The sequence below is a fragment of the Saimiri boliviensis genome, chromosome 4, assembly GCF_048565385.1.
Source record: "Saimiri boliviensis isolate mSaiBol1 chromosome 4, mSaiBol1.pri, whole genome shotgun sequence".
NCBI classification, from domain to species: Eukaryota; Metazoa; Chordata; class Mammalia; order Primates; family Cebidae; genus Saimiri; species Saimiri boliviensis.
Genome location: NC_133452.1, coordinates 102,678,534 through 102,698,016, shown reverse-complemented (window position 1 = coordinate 102,698,016; position 19,483 = coordinate 102,678,534). Strand labels below are relative to the sequence as shown.

Genomic DNA, 19,483 nt, shown 5'->3' with positions numbered 1-19,483 from the left:
CATTTGCAGTTCTTGCTTTTTAAACAGTGCTTCCCCCCATTTTCTTCTTTAATTCCTAAATGGAATTCTGAAATTTTGTATAATAACAGGAGGAATTCTCAAGTCAGAAAAGGCTAAGCAGCAGCAAGGCGAGTCTGCTCAGAGCCTTCTTCCAGGGCTGCCCTCAGTCCCAGACCCATCACCTCAGTGACCAAGGAAGAAGAAAACCTTGGACTTTTTTTTTCAAAGTTATTCTAGTTCAGGAACGATTTCCCATTACAGAGCACTGAAGTTGGAGTGTAAGCTCTCTCTTTTGTGATGAATTTCCCAAAAATATCTGTGCAAGGGGCCGCAACCACTTTGGTGGAGGCTAGCCCATTTAAAGTGGGTTGGATAGTGGGTCACTAATTAACTTGTGATCCATCCTATTTGGCTAGTGAATAACTTGCTCAGTCGGATTGACCAATAATGGTCAATCCATTATTGACCAGGGGAAAAAAAAGCCTCAAAAGTAGTGTTGCCAACTGGGAAACACCTTTTTTTTTTTTTTTTTTTTTTTTTTTTTTTTTGAGAGGATGGAGTTTCCCTCTTGTTGCCCAGGCTGGAGTGTGATGGTGCAATCTTGGCTCACAGCAACCTCCACCTCCTGGTTCAAGCGATCCTCCTGCCTCACCCTCCTGAGTATATGGGATTACAGGCGTGTGCCATCACGCCTGGCTAATTTTGTATTTTTAGTAGAGATGGGGTTTCTCCATGTTGGTCAGGCTGATCTAGAACTCCTGACCTCAGGTGATCTGTCCACCTCAGCCTTCCAAAGTGCTAGGATTACAGGTGTGAGCCACCATGCCTGGCCTTTTTTTTTTTTTTTTTTTTTTTTAGACAGTCTCAATCCATCACCCAGGCTGGAGTGTAGTGGCTCGATCTCAGCTCACTGCAGCTTCTACCCCGTGGTCAAGTGATTCTCCTGCCTCAGCCTCCTAAGTAGCTGGAATTACAGACACCCACCACCACGGCCAGCTGATTTATTATTTTTAGTAGAAACAGGTTTCACCATGTTGGCCAGGCTGGTCTCAAACTCCTGACCTCAGGTGATCCACCCCCCTTGGCCTTGCAAAGTGCTGAGATTACAGGCGTGAGCTACTGCACACTGGACCAGGAAACATCTTAAGTCATAAAATAAATAATGAACAGGATCTCATTCTCAGAGTACACAAAAAGACACAATAAGCCGGGTGCATTGGCTCACTCCTATAATCCCAACACTTTGGGAGGCTGAGGCCAGAGGTTTGCTTGAGTTCAGGAGTTCAAGACCAACCTGGAAAACATAGTGAGACCTTGTCTCTACTTTAAAAAAAAAAAAAAAAAAAAAATGGCGAGGCATGGTGGTTCATGTCTTTAATCCCAGCTCTTTGGAAGGCTGAGGCAGATGGGTCACTTGAGATCAGAAGTTCCATGGTAAAACCCCATCTCTGCTAAAAATACAAAAATTAGCCAGGCATGGTTATACGTGCCTCCAATCCCAGCTACATGGGGGGCTGAGGCAGGAGGATGACTTGAACCCAAGTGGCGGAGGTTGCAGTGAGTTGAGGTCGTGCCACTATACACCAATCTGGGCAACAGAACAAGACTCTGTCTCAAAAAAAGAAAGAAAGAAAACCAATTAGTAGGCATTGTGGCATGCATCTGTAGTCCCAGCTACCCAGGAGGCCGAGGCAGGAGGATCGCTTGAGCCCAGGAGTTCAAGGCTGGAGTGAGCTATGATTACAGCACCGTACTCCAGCCTGGGTAACAGAGTGAGACCCTGATTCAAAAAACAAAAAATGTACGATAAAGGTGCACTTTACTGGGCATCAAGAATATAGCAAACCCCCCAGAGAATGTTCTTTACTACAGCATACTGGGTTATGGGACATTATTTGGAAAAAGTCATAATGGCTTAGAGAACAGTGGAAATGTGTGTAAGCCAGTATGGCAAAATTCAGAGGTGTGAGGGACAGAGGTCACATCAGGGAAGGAGAATGGCTTGGCTTGGCCAGGCGGGATTCCTGGGAGAAACAGCTCTGGAGAACGTGACCGCATGGACAGGAGTGCTTCGTGGAGCTGGGGAGGGCCGCAGCATGGGAAAGGAGGCTGGAGATGCAAGTGCACACCACCCTGATTCCCGGTCCCATGGGCGCCAGAACTCCAGCACTGTAGAGAAAAAGGAGTCAGGGCACCTCTCTCACTATGGAGGGTGGCCGGGAGGACAGAGGATGTAGGGTTTCCTCAGTGTGTCCCTGCTTGTTTGCTAAATAACATCAGCAGCTGTCTCAGCTGGCTATTCCACAGACTAAAGTCACACATTGATTTCTCACAGTCCTGGAGGCTGGGACTGAGATCAGGGTGCCTGCAAGCTGGATCTTGGTGAGGGCCGTCTTCTGGGTTGTGTCCTCACATGGCCTTCTTAGGTGTGTGCACTCCCATGAGAGAAAGAGAGCGAGCAGGCACGAGTGCTCAGTCAGCACTTTTCCTATAGGGACACCAGTCCCATCATGAGGGCTCCACCCTCATGACCTCAGCTGAACTTAATCACTTCCCAAAGGCCCCACTTCTAATCCCATTCCATCAGGGGTTAAGGCTTCCACAGAGTAATTTGGGAGGGATACAAGCATCAGTCCCTAACAGCAGCTTTCAAGTCAGAGCAGAAGAAACACTGTTCCTCTTTAGCTTCCCAGTGTTTGTGAACCCAGATACTTTGTACTCGCTTCAGAAATTATGGATGGAATTGGTCTATGGCATGGAGAGGTAATACTGTCTGTGTGTGTACAGTAAAGGAAAATCTGGGTGACCAAACCCTTTGCCAAATGGCCCAGGTAGGCCCGTCTTCTGCAGGTGCTTCCCCATCCAGAGAGGGGCGGGCAGAGCCGGGGAAGTGCAGCATGGAGGCTCCTGTGGGAGAGTAATCAAGAGGAGACCGTGGCTGGGCAGTCTGGCAAAAGGTGGGAAGTGTCCTGGACAGTGAATAAGTAGCAGCCTGCAGAGCGGCTGGCTGTTTAGAGAGACCTGAAGTCATTCTTGGGGCCAAGAACCCAGTGAGTTGATAGCTCTGAGACAGTGACCATGGAAACTGCCCCGACCTCCAAACACTCTGGCTGCTGCTGGAATAGGAAAAGGCGGACAGCAGGTGGTGCGTGGAAGCGGGCCCCAGGCTGAGCTGTCTGAGCTAAGGCGGACTGGGATTTCTTGCCTGCTGTAGGTGTGTGTCTGTCTTGCTCCAGTCAGCCAGGCCTTCCTGCATCCAAAGGCTCAGCCTTCGTCTGCTGCATGTTAATTTCCCCCACTTCCCTCCCATTCGTCCAGCTCTCAGGCGACGGCCGCCCCGGCACTCTGTGGGTTTAGATTTCTTGATCACCTGCTCTGGCACGCTTCTGATTTCCTGCAGCATTCCATCCCTCTCCTCTGGGAAGTGTACGTCTGCTACTGGCATCTGTCTCTCATCTTCCTTTGTGAGCACCACAGCAACAAATTCATTTAATTTTTTAGCTATGTTTATGACTTCTGTCAATAAATTCCCCCAATGCTTACCTCTTAAAGACTCCACCACTTCCTTCTGTGACCCCTATTCCTTGTGTACTCAGCATCGTCCTTATCATTTATCTTAACTCATCAGGGCCCTCCGCTTCCACGTCCCGCCAGTGTGCTTCTGCGTCCTCTGCTCCCTGCTCGCCTGGCTCTGTAAGCTCCCCTGTGCTTGGCCCGGTGCTCACACGTGCCTCTTCTTTACCCTCGAACGCTTTTCCCCACACCTTTGTCTTCCTCCCATGCTCAGCACTAGATGGCAGACATGTCGGTTTGTCTTTCAGCACATCCGCCTTCCGCTTCATTGTTTCCGTTCCTCTGGTTCTCCCCAGTGCCTGTGGCCAAGGAGGTCTTTCTTGGCCACTTCCTCAGTCACTTTATGGTGGTCTCAGTTGCCAGCTTAGCAAGCTCGTGGTCGTTCCTGTGTGGGTGCCCATCTGCCTTCAATGCTAATTGAGCCGCTGGGGAGACAGACGTGCTCCTCTTCTAAGCCTCTCATGTCTAAGATAAACTGGACCTTGTCAACAGCATTACTAATATCGACAGAATCTTTAGTTTCAGCCCCAACAACCGTGTTCAGAACCACATTGGTTCTGATGTGTGGGGTCTCCCAGCAACCCTTCCATTTCATTTTATCTTAGCAAATAACAAAGGCACATACCTACATCCTTAAAGAAACACAGCTGGGAGTAAATGAGATCAAGTCTATGCACCCATGAAAATCAGTCAGTGGTGTTCAAGAGATAGAAGGTACGCCTGTTTCTTTTTGTGGCTTTTATGAAAACCTAGGTTCGAAAGTTCTGGAGTGATTTTTTCAGTAGGCATGGAGCTCAGGGGCCCACAAACAGTCTTGAGGGTTAAAAAGGACTGTAGGAAAAGCAAACTGTCTGCAACGTATTACAGAAAGTCAGGGTTTCTGCTCACAAGAATCTACATGAAAGTTTTTGCCAAGTCAATAACAGAAACTGAGGATGATATTGACAGGCTTTAGGCAGCTCTGAGGGTTCTATTTCACTTACTGCATTTATATAGCGAGGAGGGAGGCTGTGTCATATTCATCTTTGTACCCCTGGCACCTAACATGGTGCCTGGCACATGTAAGCATAGAGGACCTGTTAGCTGAATGAATGGGTGAGTGATCTGATCTGTACACCCTCCTCCCCCTCTCCCAGTCAAAGAAAGCTGTAAAGGAAAAGATGTAGTAAGCCGACTTTTCATTATTGAGAAGCCGTGACATTCCAAGACAGAGTTTCTGTAGTCAGCGGGAGGATTTTAAGCCAAAAACATTTATAAATGGGAATGTATGCACACCAAATGTCTCGGTATCTCTTAGGTTATGACCCTTACAATAATAATCGTGATTATTAATTACAGTAATAGTAGCTAGTATTTGCTGAGCACTTACTGTGTGCCAGGTTCTCTTCCAGACCTTTATATTTATTACATTATTTAATCTTCATATGTGAAGTCGATTCCACTCTCACCCTCATTTTAAAGATGAGGAAACTCAATACTAAGTGTTGGCAAAATTGTGGAGCAGGGGGCAGTTTTCCAGTGCTGTGGGCGGATGGACTGACCCTGTCACTTTGGAGAAGAGTTTGGCGTTTTGTTCTAAAGGAGCATGTGTACACACTTACCCTATGGCTGAGCATTCACTTCCTCACCTATGTATATTCTCCAGCGAAGCTCTTGTACCAGTTTAGGATACAAGAGTGAAGATGCTCTCACTGCAGCCTTGTTCATCCTGGACCCAAAACGGGACACCGCGAGCGTCCATCCACAGAGATGGAAAAGCAAAGTGTAGCGTCTCATACAGTGGGCAGCAGGGACTGTAGGTGGATGAACATCACAGCATGTTGAAGGAAAAGTGCCAGACACCAAAGAACACCATATACTAGGATTACATTTGTGGAAAGTTCAAAAGCAGGCAAAGCTTCACTATAGCATGCATGCATATACAAGTGGTAAAACTGCTAAGAAAAAGGAAACAAGGGGATGAATTTTATCTGAGCCAGAATTGGGGTTTCCTCAGTGTGGGGGAGGCACCGCTGGTTCTTGCCCCACAGGGTATTTCTATGGGAAAATTATGCCTTTTAGCATATGGTTTTTGTAGTAAAGCATTTGGTTTTAAGCAAAGAGGCAACTGAGGCCAAGAGACGTTAACTAATTTGTACAAGATACCACAGTCTTGAGTGGCAGAATCAGAATGTGAATCCAGGCAGTCTGATTGTAATACCCAGGCTGCTGCGTCTCCCAGAAAGGTATAATAGATGGCAATGTGCAAAATGAACCCAGCTGCACCCTGGCCCAGAACTAAGTCAGGCATGATAAGCAGGGCTCCTCTGGGCATGCTGTGTACATCAGTTTGTGCTAGATCTTGGGGGGAAACTGAGGCAGGACCCTTCCTTAAGGGGATGGCAGCTTCACCACCTGATAGAAGTTAATCCCCATAAAAAGCTCCTTAACTCTGGGTGACATTTCAAATGGCTGTACCTGATTGATGGCAGAGCCATCAGCACATGAAAACAGCAGCCAGCCCTGAAGGAGAAGGGTGAGTTCTGATCTGTAAAATGGACCGAGTGATCCTGGCCCTTGGAGTTTGGGAGCAGTGAATGAGTTTATATCTTAAAGGGCTTGGGAGCGTGGAAGGTTGCAGACCACTCTGCACACTCACCGCTCCTTATGCAATGGAAAGTGATCAGCCCGTGAGCATGTTGGTGGGGCATCTGCACGAGCCGACAGCAGGACAGAAAGTCTGCAAGTGGCTGCTTGATTTGCCCTCCAGGACCACTCGGCTCAGGGCCTGGAATGAGGCAGAATTTATTTACGGGCTTCTGTCAAGGCCAGTGAGTGGCTCTGGGCTCCCATGCCATCCTCGTTCCCATAGCAACATGTGGCTCTAGTGGAAAAAAACAACAACAGGGAAATAGACTCTTCAAAAAAAATACCGAACCAAATGCTCCTTCCTGGCGTGGTGATAATTATTTCCCAGACACCCTGCCCCAGGTCTGATTCCACTCTCTCCGGCTCTCCGAGGACCTCCCCTGCAGCATCCTCCAGAGGACCATCGTCTCAGCCCAGAAGCAACTCAAAGCAATCACGTGCTGGCTCCCAGGGCCCGAACTCCCAATGGGCCAGCAGCAGCATGAAGCAGACGTCCCAGTGGCAGAGCGCAGAGAGAGCAAGTGGAGAGGCAGGCCCTTCCCTGCAAAAGCGCCTGGTCTGCAGAGAACATTAGTTCCAGCCTTCAGACTCCACTTCTGTGTGGGAGAGAACCTGGCCCTCCAGGGGCTTCATGTCCCAACAGCTGGGAATGGATGCCCACAAAGAAAACCAGCTTGGAAATAGAAATAATGGAAACAAACTTACTTAGGTTTCAGATGGCAACATGGAGGTCCTGTCTGGTGTATGTCAGGTACAGGGCCAGAGAGGAGGCAGCGCAGGGACAGCAGGGGTAGTCAGGTCCAGCAGGCAGCCTGGCACCTGTGAATAGTCCTAGTGGGAGGCTCTGACTAGGTCCCCACCACACTGCAGTTCTTGAGAGCAGAGACTGTGTTGTGGCATCTTTATCACACAAAGCCCAGCCTGGCATGCAGTAACCCCTCCATAAATCAGACCATGGGCCACAGCATTGATGCAGGATTCCAAGAGAAATGAGCTCTTAGGACTCACTTACAACAGCCTGAAGCCAGATCAAGGAATAAGTGAAGTTCGCACCAAGGCTGACTGCCATGCCCTTGCAGAATGGTGGAACTGTGATGGTTATGAGACAGTCTGGAAGCATTTGGTTGCACAAAAATATAGGCTGGGAGAGAGGCAGGGAAAGGTTAGCCATCCAAAGAAAAACTTGGATTTAAGGATTATACCTGCAGATAATGATCAAAGCCAGGTGCCTCAGAAGAGCTAGGCTAAGAAGAAAGTGGGGTGGAGGCTCTAGAAGCTGGCTCCATGAAACAGCACCAGGCAGGCAGGGAGGTGGAGGACGCACTGAGGGGAGCATGCAGTGAGGGGAAGGGAGGGAGGGGACCTCAGCACTGGGGCCAGCCTCGCCTCCAGCCAGCTGTGTGGCCTCAGTGGCACTTCACCTCCCTGTCCCTCAGGTCGCTTGCTTTTGAAATAGGAGCGTGAACTGGATCTTAAAGCTTCCCTTCTCAGTGAGACAGGAAAAAAGGCAGAAAAATACTTAGTTTGTTTCATAATGATAAAAGAAGACCTTTTGTGGGCATCTTTATATTTAAATGCTTGTTATGGAAGATTTCATTGGAAGAAAAGAGGAAAAGCAGCACAACATTGAGCACATACGGTTGTTTCAGACACTGCAGTCATTCTGCCTGTCATACTTGAGCAGCAGCAATTCTCCATCCTCAACTGTTCTGGAAGAAAGTGCCCCCAGACCTGGGTGGATAAGCCCCCCAGCAGTGGGACGCATGGAAGCAGCAGCTTGTGAGGATCCCCTCAGATGAGTCCCATTGCTGAGCCAGCAGTGAGAGGTGAGGCTGGAAGCCTCCACGCAGCTAGAGCCCTTTGAGACAGAAGGCACACACCGAGCCTGCTCACACAAAGTGAAGAACAGCCCAGGCAGCTGGGGCTGCTGGGGAGAGCAGGGCCATGGTCAGGCTCTCCTGGTGCCTGTCTAGTGTGGGAAGGGGGCCCTGGTGAGGCCATATCTACCAGGTGAGGAGATTCAGGCATCCCAGAAGCCTGCGAACAAGAACGCTTCCTTTTTTTTTTTTTTTTTAGTTTTTTAAAATAAATAAGTAAGACACCTCTACCACTCTTTGGCCAAATCCATTAAGACAAGAGAGTAACACTCTCTCTGGAACTCTGGAGTCTACACACATAAAAAACAGAGGGCAGGAATTCCAGGGCTACCTGAGGTGATACAGATTGGAAAGGCTCTTCGTCCAGAACCTTCCAAGCAGCAGAGTTCCAATTATCTGTGGGTACCCTGGCTTATGAGAATATGAGAAAATGACACTGGAAAGTTGTTTTAAAAAGCTGTTGCCGGCCGGGCACGGTGGCTCACTCCTATAATCCCAGCACTTTGGGAGGCCAAGGTAGGAGATCATGAGGTCAAGAGATCAAGACCATCCTGGCCAATATGGTGAAACCCCATCTCTACTAAAAAAAAAAAAAAAAATATATATATATATATATATATATACATATACATACACACACACACACACACACACACACACACACACACACAAATTAGCTGGGTGTGGGTGGCATGCGCCTGTGGTCCCAGCTACTCGGGAGGCTGAGGCGGAAGTATTGTTTGAACCCAAGAGGCCAAAATTGCGCCACTGCACTCCAGCCTGGTGACAGAGCAAGACTCCCATCTCTCCAAAAAAAAAAAAAAAAAAAAAAAAAAAAAGCTGTTGCCATATATAAAAATTGTCACCCAGAAACTTACTTCCATACCTAGTAGCGATAAGTACTTATGCAAAAATATTTGGGTATCCTATCACCCTAAGCGGTACTGAAAATATGCTGCTCACAATTTGGAAATGTCTCCCTATGAAGTGATTCCTTTTTTTGAGACAGTGTCTCGCTCTGTCTTCAGGCTGGATTGCAGTGATGCGATCTCGGCTCACTACAACCTCTGCCTCCCTCAGCCTCCCAGGCAGCTGGGATTACAAGGCATGCGTACTCCACAACACCTGGCTAATTTTTATATTTTTAATAGAGACATATATTTTTAATGGAGACAGGGTTTCAACATGTTGGCCAAGCTGGTCTTGAACTCTTGACCTCAAGTGATCCTCCTGCCTCGGCCTCCCAAAGTACTGTGATTACAAGGTGTGAGCCACCATGCCTGGCCCCTGTGAAATGATTCCTTAACTGAAAACAATGTGTTGGGCTGTTCAGATGCACATGTAAAACCAAGGGTTTATAAAAAGGAATATTTTGTTGGAAGGACTTCATTTTTAAGGGAACAAAAACAAAACATCTCCATAGTCGCTAGATAGACTGTTAACTTCAGAACAGAGGCCTCAGAAATAATGCCACACATCTACAACTATCTGATCTTGGACAAACCTGACAAGAACAAGCAATGGGGAAAGGATTCCCTGTTTAATAAATGGTGTTGGGAAAACTGGCTAGCCATGCGCAGAAAGCTGAAACTGGATCCCCTCCTTACATCTTATACAAAAATTAATTCTAGATAGATTAAAGATTTAAACATAAGACCTAACACCATAAAAACCCTAGAAGAAACACTAGGCAATGCCATTCAGGACACAGGCATAAGCAAGGACTTCATGACTAAAACACCAAAAGCAATGGCAACAAAAGCCAAAATAGACAAATGGGATCTAATTAAACTTAAGAGCTTCTGCACAGCAAAAGAAACAATCATTAGAGTGAACTGGAAACCAACAAAATGGGAGAAAATCTTTGCAATCTACGCATTTGACAAAGGGCTAATATCCAGAATCTACAAAGAACTGAAACAGATTTACAAGAAAAAAACAACCCCATCACAAATTGGACAAAGGACAGATACTTTTCAAAAGAAGACATTTATGCAGCCAACAAACATATGAAAAAAAGCTCATCATCACTGGTCACTAGAGAAACGCAAGTCAAAACCACATTGAGATACTATCTCAAGCCAGTTAGAATGGCAATCATTAAAAAATCAGGAGACAACAGATGCTGGAGAGGATGTGGAGAGCTAGGAAACATTTTTACACTGTAGGTGGGAGTGTATATTAGTTCAACCATTGTAGAAGACAGTGTGGCAATTCCTCAAGAATCTAGAAATACCATTTGACCCAAGGGATTATAGATCATTCTATTGTAAAGACATAGGTACATGTATGTTTATTGCAGCAGTGTTCACAATAGCAAAGATTTGGAACCAACCCAAATGCCCATCAAAGACAGACTGGATAAAGAAAATGTGGCACTTACACACCATGGAATACTATAATACTGTGCAGCCATAAAAAAAGGATTAGTCCGTATCCTTTTGCCGGGACATGGATGAGGCTGGAAACCATCATTCTCAGCAAACTAACACAAGAACAGAAAACCAAACACCGCATGTTCTCACTCATAGGTGGATGTTGAACAATGAGAACACATGGACACAGGGAAGGGAACATCACACACCGGGGCCTGTCAGGTGGTAGTAGGCTAAGGGAGGGATAGCAGGGGGTAGGGTGATTGGGGAGGGATAGCATTAGAAGAAATACCTAACATAGATGACAGAGTGATGGATGCAGCAAACCACCATGGCACATGTATACCCATGTAACAAACCTGCACGTTCTGCACATGTACCCCAGAACTTAAAGTATAATAAAAAAATAAAAAGAGATGTTAATGGTGACCATCAGCAGGATCTACTATGTCACTGATTGCTGGGTAGGTGTGTGATGCCCCCCAGCCAGCCACTGTGAAAGGGAAATAGGGAATCTTTAGAGGAGTGTAAGTTAGAAGCCATGGCTTTGCATCTGACTTATGGACAGACATCAAGAGGTAGGCAATTATTTTAGAGAGATTTGTCAACTTGTATTTGTGAGTTGAAAGCTTGGATCAGAAATCCTATTTGTTTCAGTTGGCATGGAAGCCGTCTGTGGAAATTACTCAGGAGGAACCAGGAAAGCAAGGCAGAGTCATTGATCAACAATTACTAAATTTTCCCGATTTCTGCTACAGTTCACAAGGGACTCTTAGGCCAACTTGGGAAAATTAGCAGAGGCTTCTGCTTTTAAAAATCTTGAAAATTTGTCAAGCAAATAGTGCTCAAGGAATCCCTCTAATGAGAGGCAGCAGCCAACTACCAACTGAGGAATTAGCCTGGTCACCAAGAAGGGACTAGCCCATTTGTGTACGTGCTATCCGGGGTTCGCGGAGAAAAGAACACCCAGACTATCTCCAGTATGTTGTGAATTATGGCTCCCAGAGAGGCAAGGCAAAGTGATCATAAACAGCAGCTACAAAAAAGGGACACCCTATTGTGACTGAGGCTGTGTCGGATTCATACACACGACCACATTCCAAATTAGCCGGCTCCTCTCGGGGGAGAGATCGAGAGGCCATTGAAGACAGTTCAGCGAAGGTGCCCCTTTGTGAGCAGCGGCAATCAAACAGGCTAATGGGATACACGATTGCTGGAAAGGGGAAGGGAGGATGAGGCGGCTGCCGGAGTAATGGTTTTGCATAAATCAGTAGTGCGGCTCTGCCCAGTATGCCTCATCCACTTTCGGTCACATCCTTGCCAAGAGGTATTGCAGTCTTGGGAAGGTTTGGAGAAAAGAAACGAAACCTCGTGAGCTTCTGAGCAGAGACTCGGGACTTGGCTGTTCCATCTAGAGGGAGGCCCAGAGGTGCCTGATGGAAAGAAGTGGGCTGAGGAGCTTGGGGTTCCGGTGGGAGGGGGAAGGGTACATTCCCAATTTCCAGATTTCCCCACACCATGGTAGGACTGACTTCCTCCAAGCTGCCATCACCCTCCTCCAGCTCCTGTGTATAAAAAGCACTGCCGCCTCCCTTCCCTCACACTCCTCTCCAGGGGCCGGAGGCAGCTTCATGCCCAGCCCCAGCAGCATGGCCGCCAGTGAATGTGCCAGTTTCCCCATGACAGGTTTGCTATTCACTCCTCCTCCCAAGAACAGAATTGGGACCACCTACAGGCCCCCATCTAAATGCCCGTTTGTACAGTGTGTAAATCAGAGGATTTTGGGGGTCCCAGAAGAAGTCACCCCAGCCTCATATGTGTTGATGGGCCTCTGAGTGGTCCAGGAGCTAGCTGGGTATTGGCCTACACAGTTGCCATATTTGGCTGAAGGTAGCTAGGCTTAAATCATCAACAGAGATGACTGAGCCAGGCACACTGCTCCATAGAGGGGTGACCAGAGTGAATGGGGACAGGCTACCAGGAGCGAGGTGCCAGAGTCTCGATCTTTATGTGGAAGTCCTCTCCTCATTCCCTCTGCCTCCCAACCACTCAAGGCCTCGCCTGTGCAAACCTTCCTCTCTCTAGCCTTCTCTGACCTCTCTTCCAGGCAAAATGAGTTTTTCATACACCTCTGATGTATTAAATATGACTGACCCTGTGCTGTAGAATGATGAGTGTGATGCAGGCATGTTGATACAGTGGAAAGGTCCAGGCTTAGGGGCTGCACAGCCCTGAGGCTCAGTCCCAGCTTGCCCACTCAACATTTGCCGAAGAGGAACCCAGGCCCCAGCACGGAGGTGCCTCTGCCCCCGTCTGTCCGAGAGGTCCTGAGGGCAGGAACCACACTGTGGACACACCTGCTGGCGTCTGCACTCAGTGAAGTCATTGCAGGGAAAGGATCTGGAGAGTCCTTGGCATGAGTGCAGGTCTGAGCTGCTGTGCCCAGGACCTGCTGGTGCCACCTTCTATAGCACCACAGTATGCCTGTGCCCATCCCTTCCAGGGAACCCTGAGAGGCACTGTGGGCCCTTTCCTTTATCAGTCTCATCCAGTCCATTACTGAATTCTGCTCTTTTTTAATTTAAAAATGACTCCTTCCTATTGATTCCAAATTGCTAAATCAGGAGATTCCAAAGTTTAAAGGTTTATTGTCATCTACTTTTTAAAAACACTTCTTATTTGAATTTGTCACCACAAATGTACATTCCTTTTAAAATAATTTTTTAGTTTAAGAAAGATCAGTTTTTAAAGGCTCTCCTTTGTCCAGGAGTATCAGGCTCCCTGCCCAGGCCCTCACCCTGTTCCATTGTGTGTGGTCTCTGCCCCCATCCCTCCACCCCACACCCCGCTGCACTCCAGGCTTCCCAGGCCCTCCTTGCTCTGTTGCTACCCTTTGGCTTGAGAATCTGTGTAGTTCTTCCCTTTTTCCTTCCATACCAAGTCCTCCCACCTCCATCCTCTCTAGCTTGGCTGCCTCTTCCTTCCAGACTCACCCCAGATGTGTCCTCCCCCAGGAAGCCTTCCCTGATTCCCTGCCTGGCTGGGCTCCCCTCCTCTGTTCCCCTGGGGCTCCTTCTCCCTGGCTTAAGTGTCTGCTGGCCTCACCGGACTGTGTACCCTCTGAGGGCAGCTGGGACCTCACCCAGTCAGGCACATAGGAGGTCCCTCATGCTTGTGGCATGCGTGCACCTTCTGACCCTGTGCTCTGTGTGTGTGCAGAGGCCTGCTCCCTCCCGACCTGTCGACTGTAGCTTGCCCACTCCAACCCATGGCATGCTCTGCCTCTTCACCCATCAGTCCATTGTAAAAACACTTTTTCACTGAGAATCTTCATCACAGTTTGTGATTTAATAAAGCTGCCCTTTGTATTGCCTTTGAATCTGCAGCGCCTGCGCGGCTTCTTGGAGATGCTCAGGGAAACTGCGCTCCAGTTAGTTGGGATCTTGGGGCCACAGACTGGGACACAGCTCTGAGATGGCCCAATTCCTTACAGAGCCACAGGGGAGCTCAGTCAGGCAATAACAGCCTGGGGCTTCCATGGGCCTCTAAGGTCCCCTAACTTGGTGGAAGAGCCTGCTGTGAAAGCTCTGTGGTATCAGGGAGAGAGACAGTTATGAGATCTTTAGGAGAAACAGCCATAGGAAAACACAGAAACAGTTGAGATTGGCTGTCAGTCTTGTTAGGTGTGTTGGGAATAACAGCCGTTTGCATTATTATCTGAAAACAAATTGGCGAATGGGCTAAACACAGTTGTGCCCTTAACACCGCCCAAGTTAGACAAGACATAAATGCAGCTGGAAATGAGAATAACAATGAGAACCAGGATACCAACAGGTCCGTGGAAGGTCTATCACGTGCTCACTACAGACAGCATCTCTTTCCAGGCTCTTACTAGCACAGTGCAGAGGAGAGACCCACCCTGATCCCTCTTCCAGTGAGAGGCTGGCTCTAAAGAGCAAGCTGTAGCACTAGGCCACTCTGAGGTCTTTTTAAACTTTATTTCTCAATCCAGGGTTTTTATCGATTTGTTTATTCTTGTGCAAGAACCCGAGCAGGTAGAAGGACGACTAAGCCTTGGTCCTTGAGTCAGATCGGAGCTGACAGATCAGTAGGAGGCAGGCAGGTGGGTGGGCTGAGGAGCAGGAGGCTCCCTGAAGGCGTGCGGGGCTGGCGGGGGAAGAGCTAGCCTGGAAATGTAACAGGACGGTAGAGAACCTTGCAAGAGCAAAAGGAGAGAAAAGCCATTCAATACCGGAGGAGAGAGCTTGAGGAAAGGTAATAAGGAGTAGGACAAATGTAAGTCAATTCTAGGATTAGTGTCAGCCTGAGGCTCTGGAGAGCAGCCCGGAGATATTGACAGAGCAGGGAGAGCAGGGATTACACAAATAACCGATTAAAGAACATGATGGGGCGGGATAAAGAGCTCCAATGTCAGCAGGGGAGGGAGCAGTGCAATGCAGCCTGTCCTGAAAAGTCCTGAGCCTGGGCGTGGGAACGGAATGTGGCTCTGGGTCATACTGCAAAAGAGAATGGCATATTTTCTGGGTTACAAGAGGCTTTAGTGGAGGTGTGTTGAGGACTGGGGCTGCACTCTCAGGGCATGTCCTGTCACCGCAGAGCCTGACTTCACCTATCCCTGGGCGTGGAAGGAAGAGCACTCACAAGGCAAGTGATCCATGTGTGGCGACCTGTCCAGGGTGGTGTTCTTACAGAAAAGGTGCAAGAATGGGAAACTGAGAGAAGAGTGGACTAATAGTTGTCACCTAGAGGATGGTTCTCAGATTCACCTGGCCTAGCCCAGAACAGAGCTGATGCCCCAAATAGTGTTTAGATCTCCACAGAAGGCCTTCCCCTAGGACCTGCCCCTCCGGCTATTGACCAGTAAGCCCTGCAGATGAACCCACAGAAGGAGATTTTATAAAGGAAGGAAGAAAAGGAGGAGGGAGACATAGGCTGAGTGTGAGCAGCCTCAGCCGTCAGGCAGTGAGGAAGGGGTCTGCAGGAGGGGAGGACAGCGGCTGAGCGCCCGCCCTGTAAGGAGAAAAATCAGTTCTCTAAGACAAAACGGCAGCTGCCAAAACAGAGTGGACCAGGAAGACACGGTCTCAGTCTTCATGTGAGGAAATGTGAAATTTTAAACAGCAGTCGATAAATGAACTGAAGTGGGAATATGGAAAAAATAGTGATGCAGGGAGGTGAGCATGGAATTTGTATTTTCCATCGAATTCCGCAGTTGATACTACATTTGTCTCCCCTGTGAACTTGATTCTGCAGTGGAAGAACATGTGTATGCGTGTGCACACATGCTTGTGCTGTGGCAGCGAGAGCCCCCGCCCTTCTCTCCTGCATCCCACGGCTCACACATGCACGTCAGGTCCCCCCGCAAGCACATTGTCTACTCTCCAGGTCGGGGCCATGGCTCACCCTTGCTTGAGGGGCACTGAGCTGTGCACAGTGCTGGCATGGCACAGAGTTCATGGTACTTCCAGGCTGACCTGTTGCCAGGTATGTACCCTTCGCTCCTACAGGGTGACTGTCGGCCACATGGCTGGCTTCTACATGTTGGGGCATTTGTTCCAGGCTGGCTTGAGCCATGTGATGTTGAAGTCCACTCCCCAACACAGCTCCCTCAGCAAGGTCTGTGCTCAACCATTGTAGGGCCAGGAAGAATTATGCATCAGGACCCAGCCCAGGACAGACACCATCCCATTGCAGGGCATGCTCACACACATCCACATGCACTCAGACTGGGACCCTGCAGACGCACCTGAACATCACATGCACAGCTTGGGGATGCAGAAGAAAACCAGAGTACCAGAGACAACCCTCACAGGCACAGGGGAAAGGCGCAGCCGCCACACAGCCCGTGGGCGTTATCTGTGGACCAGCTCGCCCCAGCCTCACAGACTTGAACAGCCTCCACCATGGTCAACTCCTGTTGACTTTTAACCCAACTGCCAGATACAAAAAACTAAAAAGGAAAAAAGAGCCCACTAGACAAAGGTTCGCAAAAACGGAATAATCCAGTGTGAAGATTTTGTAGGAATCCATGTCACGGTGTCTAACTTTCGGGCTACTGGCTCATTTCCTTTCATCCTGACTGAAATGTATTTACAACATGCCAATTGCCATCAGGTGTCTGCGCCAGGGCAGGCATGGGCAGTGGGAAGGACCCCCTCTAACTCCCACCTGGTGGCCCCCAAAGCTGGGCAGGGCAGAATCTTGACTTGTGGCAGCTCCAGGGTCGTACGCTGACCCTTCACTCATCGTCTTTTCCTTTTCTCTCCCAGGTGTTCCACTGTGTCCACTTTGAGTGTCCAGAGCAGCAGAGCAGCCAGAAGGAAGAAAACAGTGAGGAATCGGGGACAGGGGACACCAGCCTGGCCAGTCAGCAGCTTGACCCCCATGCCCTGCGGGCACCCAGTGGCAGCTCACTGCCCTCCAGCCCAGGCTCCAGCTCACGCTCCCCCAACCGGCAGCACCAATAAAGGAGGCAGCAGGCCTGGTGTGACTTGGTGGGCTCCAGCGACCACAGGAAATGGTCTCCTCCCTGAGCAGTGGTCTTTGGTTTCTGTCCCCGCTCCCGCCCCCGCCCCCGCCCCTTCCCAGGGAGGAGCAACCTGGCTGCAAAAGCGGACACAGAACAAGTTTTCTCCCAAGGACAGAAAGGGGCTGCTTTGTTCTCAATTTGTAAAAATCAGGCTGGTCTCCAGGGGGAGAAAATGGGTCTTCAATCTTCATCAAGTCCACCATTAACACCCTACCTCTCTAATCTAATCCAGGCGCAGGGAACAGGGGGAAGTAATAGACAGGCCTGTGTTGGAATACAAAAATGGCACAGGAATGCTCAGGCAGAGGAGGAAACATCAGGCCTTTGTTACCTGGAGGCACCTTTTAGGAAATGGGCTTCCACAGAGTGCTTACCCTTATGGAATACATTGCCCTGGCAACTAAATGATTTTTTATTTCTTTTAGTTTTTCTCATTCAGTGAATCGTAGGTGTTCCAGATCTATTTGAAATGCTCAAACAGCAAATCACTTGTTTTAATCCCTTTTGATGCTGTAATTTTCCGTCCTTGGTTTTGAACGGTTCAGCTTGTGGGGACAGAGACCCATCATGCATGTCTCCTAAACAAGACACAGATGCAGCTCATCCTGGCACCTGGGCCACAGAGGAAAGCCTCTGAGGAAGTTCATCAGATGTACACGAGCAGATCAACCTGTGGACACTGGAGTTAACAGTCACTCACATGGCTGAGTTATTCACCTGTCATTCCTGAAACGTATTCGGCCTTTACGCTTAGGAGGCTGACAATGGAACAGTTACTATGCCTGCTGCTAATTCACCATTCAGAATCCATATAGATAAACATCCACCAAGTTCTGGTGTGGCCAAAGCCACCCGGGACTGCCATGGCTTTGCCGCCCCTCCAAGTGTGTTTAGCGGAGCATCAGAGAGGCAGCTGCCTTCCCGTCAGCGCTGGGAATGCAGAACTGGGACTCGGGGCTTTCCCCACACCACAGTATTCAACTGGGGATTGAAAAATAGCAGTTCTAAGAAGCTTTTCTCCTAATCCTCATTGAAAGGACCTCATTTGACAGTGGTGGCTTGATCTGGCTCCATCTCTTACTTAGTGATTTCCTTTCCAGTTCTGACTGCCCTGGGTAACTGCACATATCATTGCTTGCCCCTCCGCTGTCTCCAGAGCTCCGGCCTCTGTGGCCATCAGTGTCTGCCTGAGAGTCTCCTCAGGATGGCACGGCATGCCAGCAGCGTCTCAGTCCCTGGGTCCTCAGTGCCAACCTGCAGTCCTGACCAGAGGAAGGTGAGAGCGCAGAGTTTCCTTTCTGCTGTCTCAAAGACATACCGGCTGGGTCTAGAAAGAGCCAGCGGGTCAGCTGCTTCCTCCTAGTTTAACTTGGTTTTGAGTGATTGTCCATATTGAAATAGTAGGGTAGCATCAAACTGCATGATTAAATTGGAAGGCTGTCTTTCCATGTGAACACAGGATGGCAGACATCAGAGGGCCACCTGGGCAGAGCAGACAGGTTCCTGGGGAGAAGCCAGGTCCATGGTTTTCTGTCCTCCTCAGTGGCTGCAGCTGCAGGGCTGAGCTGCTTCCTATCCCCTCAGCTCTGATCTCTGCCACTTCCCTGTTGTGTGGGTGAGCGGAACGCCCCTGGGATTTCAGGCAATTCATAATGTGAGGAGGTTCCTGTAAGGAACGGTGGGTGCCCGCTCATAGTGGTGGCCTCCAGCATGGTCACTGACTCTGTCAGCCTCCAGCCCCAGGTTGCCAATTAGCCAGAGAGCTCCTGTGCACTCAGCACTTCCTTCCCCAGGGCGTTTTCTACCCAGGTGGAGACAGAGGAGCCAGATCAGTCATATCAAGGGCAGGGTTCAAACGTTTTGAAAGAGCCATTCAAGTGCTTCTTTTTAAACATGGGTATCGCCTGTCCAGAGACCCCAGGCCTGGAGCAGCACGCTGCTGACCTTGGGAAGAGAGGGTAGGCGGGTGCAGGGGGCGGAGGAGCGGCCCAGCCCTGCATCTGCAGCCCTCCAGCCCCTGCCCACGGAGCACCCAGGGCCCTCCTGTGCTCTAGGAACAACATGCCAGCTTGGCAGCTCGGCCTCGCATCTGAAAAGGAATGTGCTGCAAAGCCTCACCCCTAGACCCGTATCTGCAGTTCCCGGACCCGTGGCGCACTTTCCTTTGGGGCATGTGCTTCCTGTCTTCCAGCACTTTAAAGATGCCGCCTTATTATTAGATAGAGAAGTAAGGGGAAGATAGGGTATCGCTAGCAACAGATGTCTCATTCCCCTACAGCCACACTGCCAGCCTGTCTCCCTCAGTTTGCTGGGAGCCTGCCTCGGACTCCAGGAGAACTCCCAGGCAGGAGGGGCACTGCCCTTCCCCGAAGGGGCCTTCTGACTTGGGCAGGAGCTCTTTTCATGTGTCCAGCTGGGCCTGGAGGCCACAGTCAAGGTGTGTCACACCCCACACCAGGGCAAGGCCCTCATCTCCAGGG

General features: G+C 49.3%; 1 protein-coding gene across 2 annotated transcripts in view; it reads left to right on the top strand.

Annotated features, from left to right (window-relative positions):
- Nucleotides 1–19,263, top strand: part of BTBD9 (BTB domain containing 9) — a 467,705-nt gene extending 448,442 nt beyond the window's left edge. For both annotated transcript variants that reach the window (XM_039467447.2, XM_074397992.1), the window contains one exon: nt 16,744–19,263. In XM_039467447.2, coding sequence (XP_039323381.1) covers nt 16,744–16,941 — 198 coding nt within the window. In that variant the 3' untranslated portion in view covers nt 16,942–19,263. The remainder of the gene's footprint in view (nt 1–16,743) is intronic.
- The last annotated feature ends 220 nt before the right edge of the window (nt 19,264–19,483 follow it).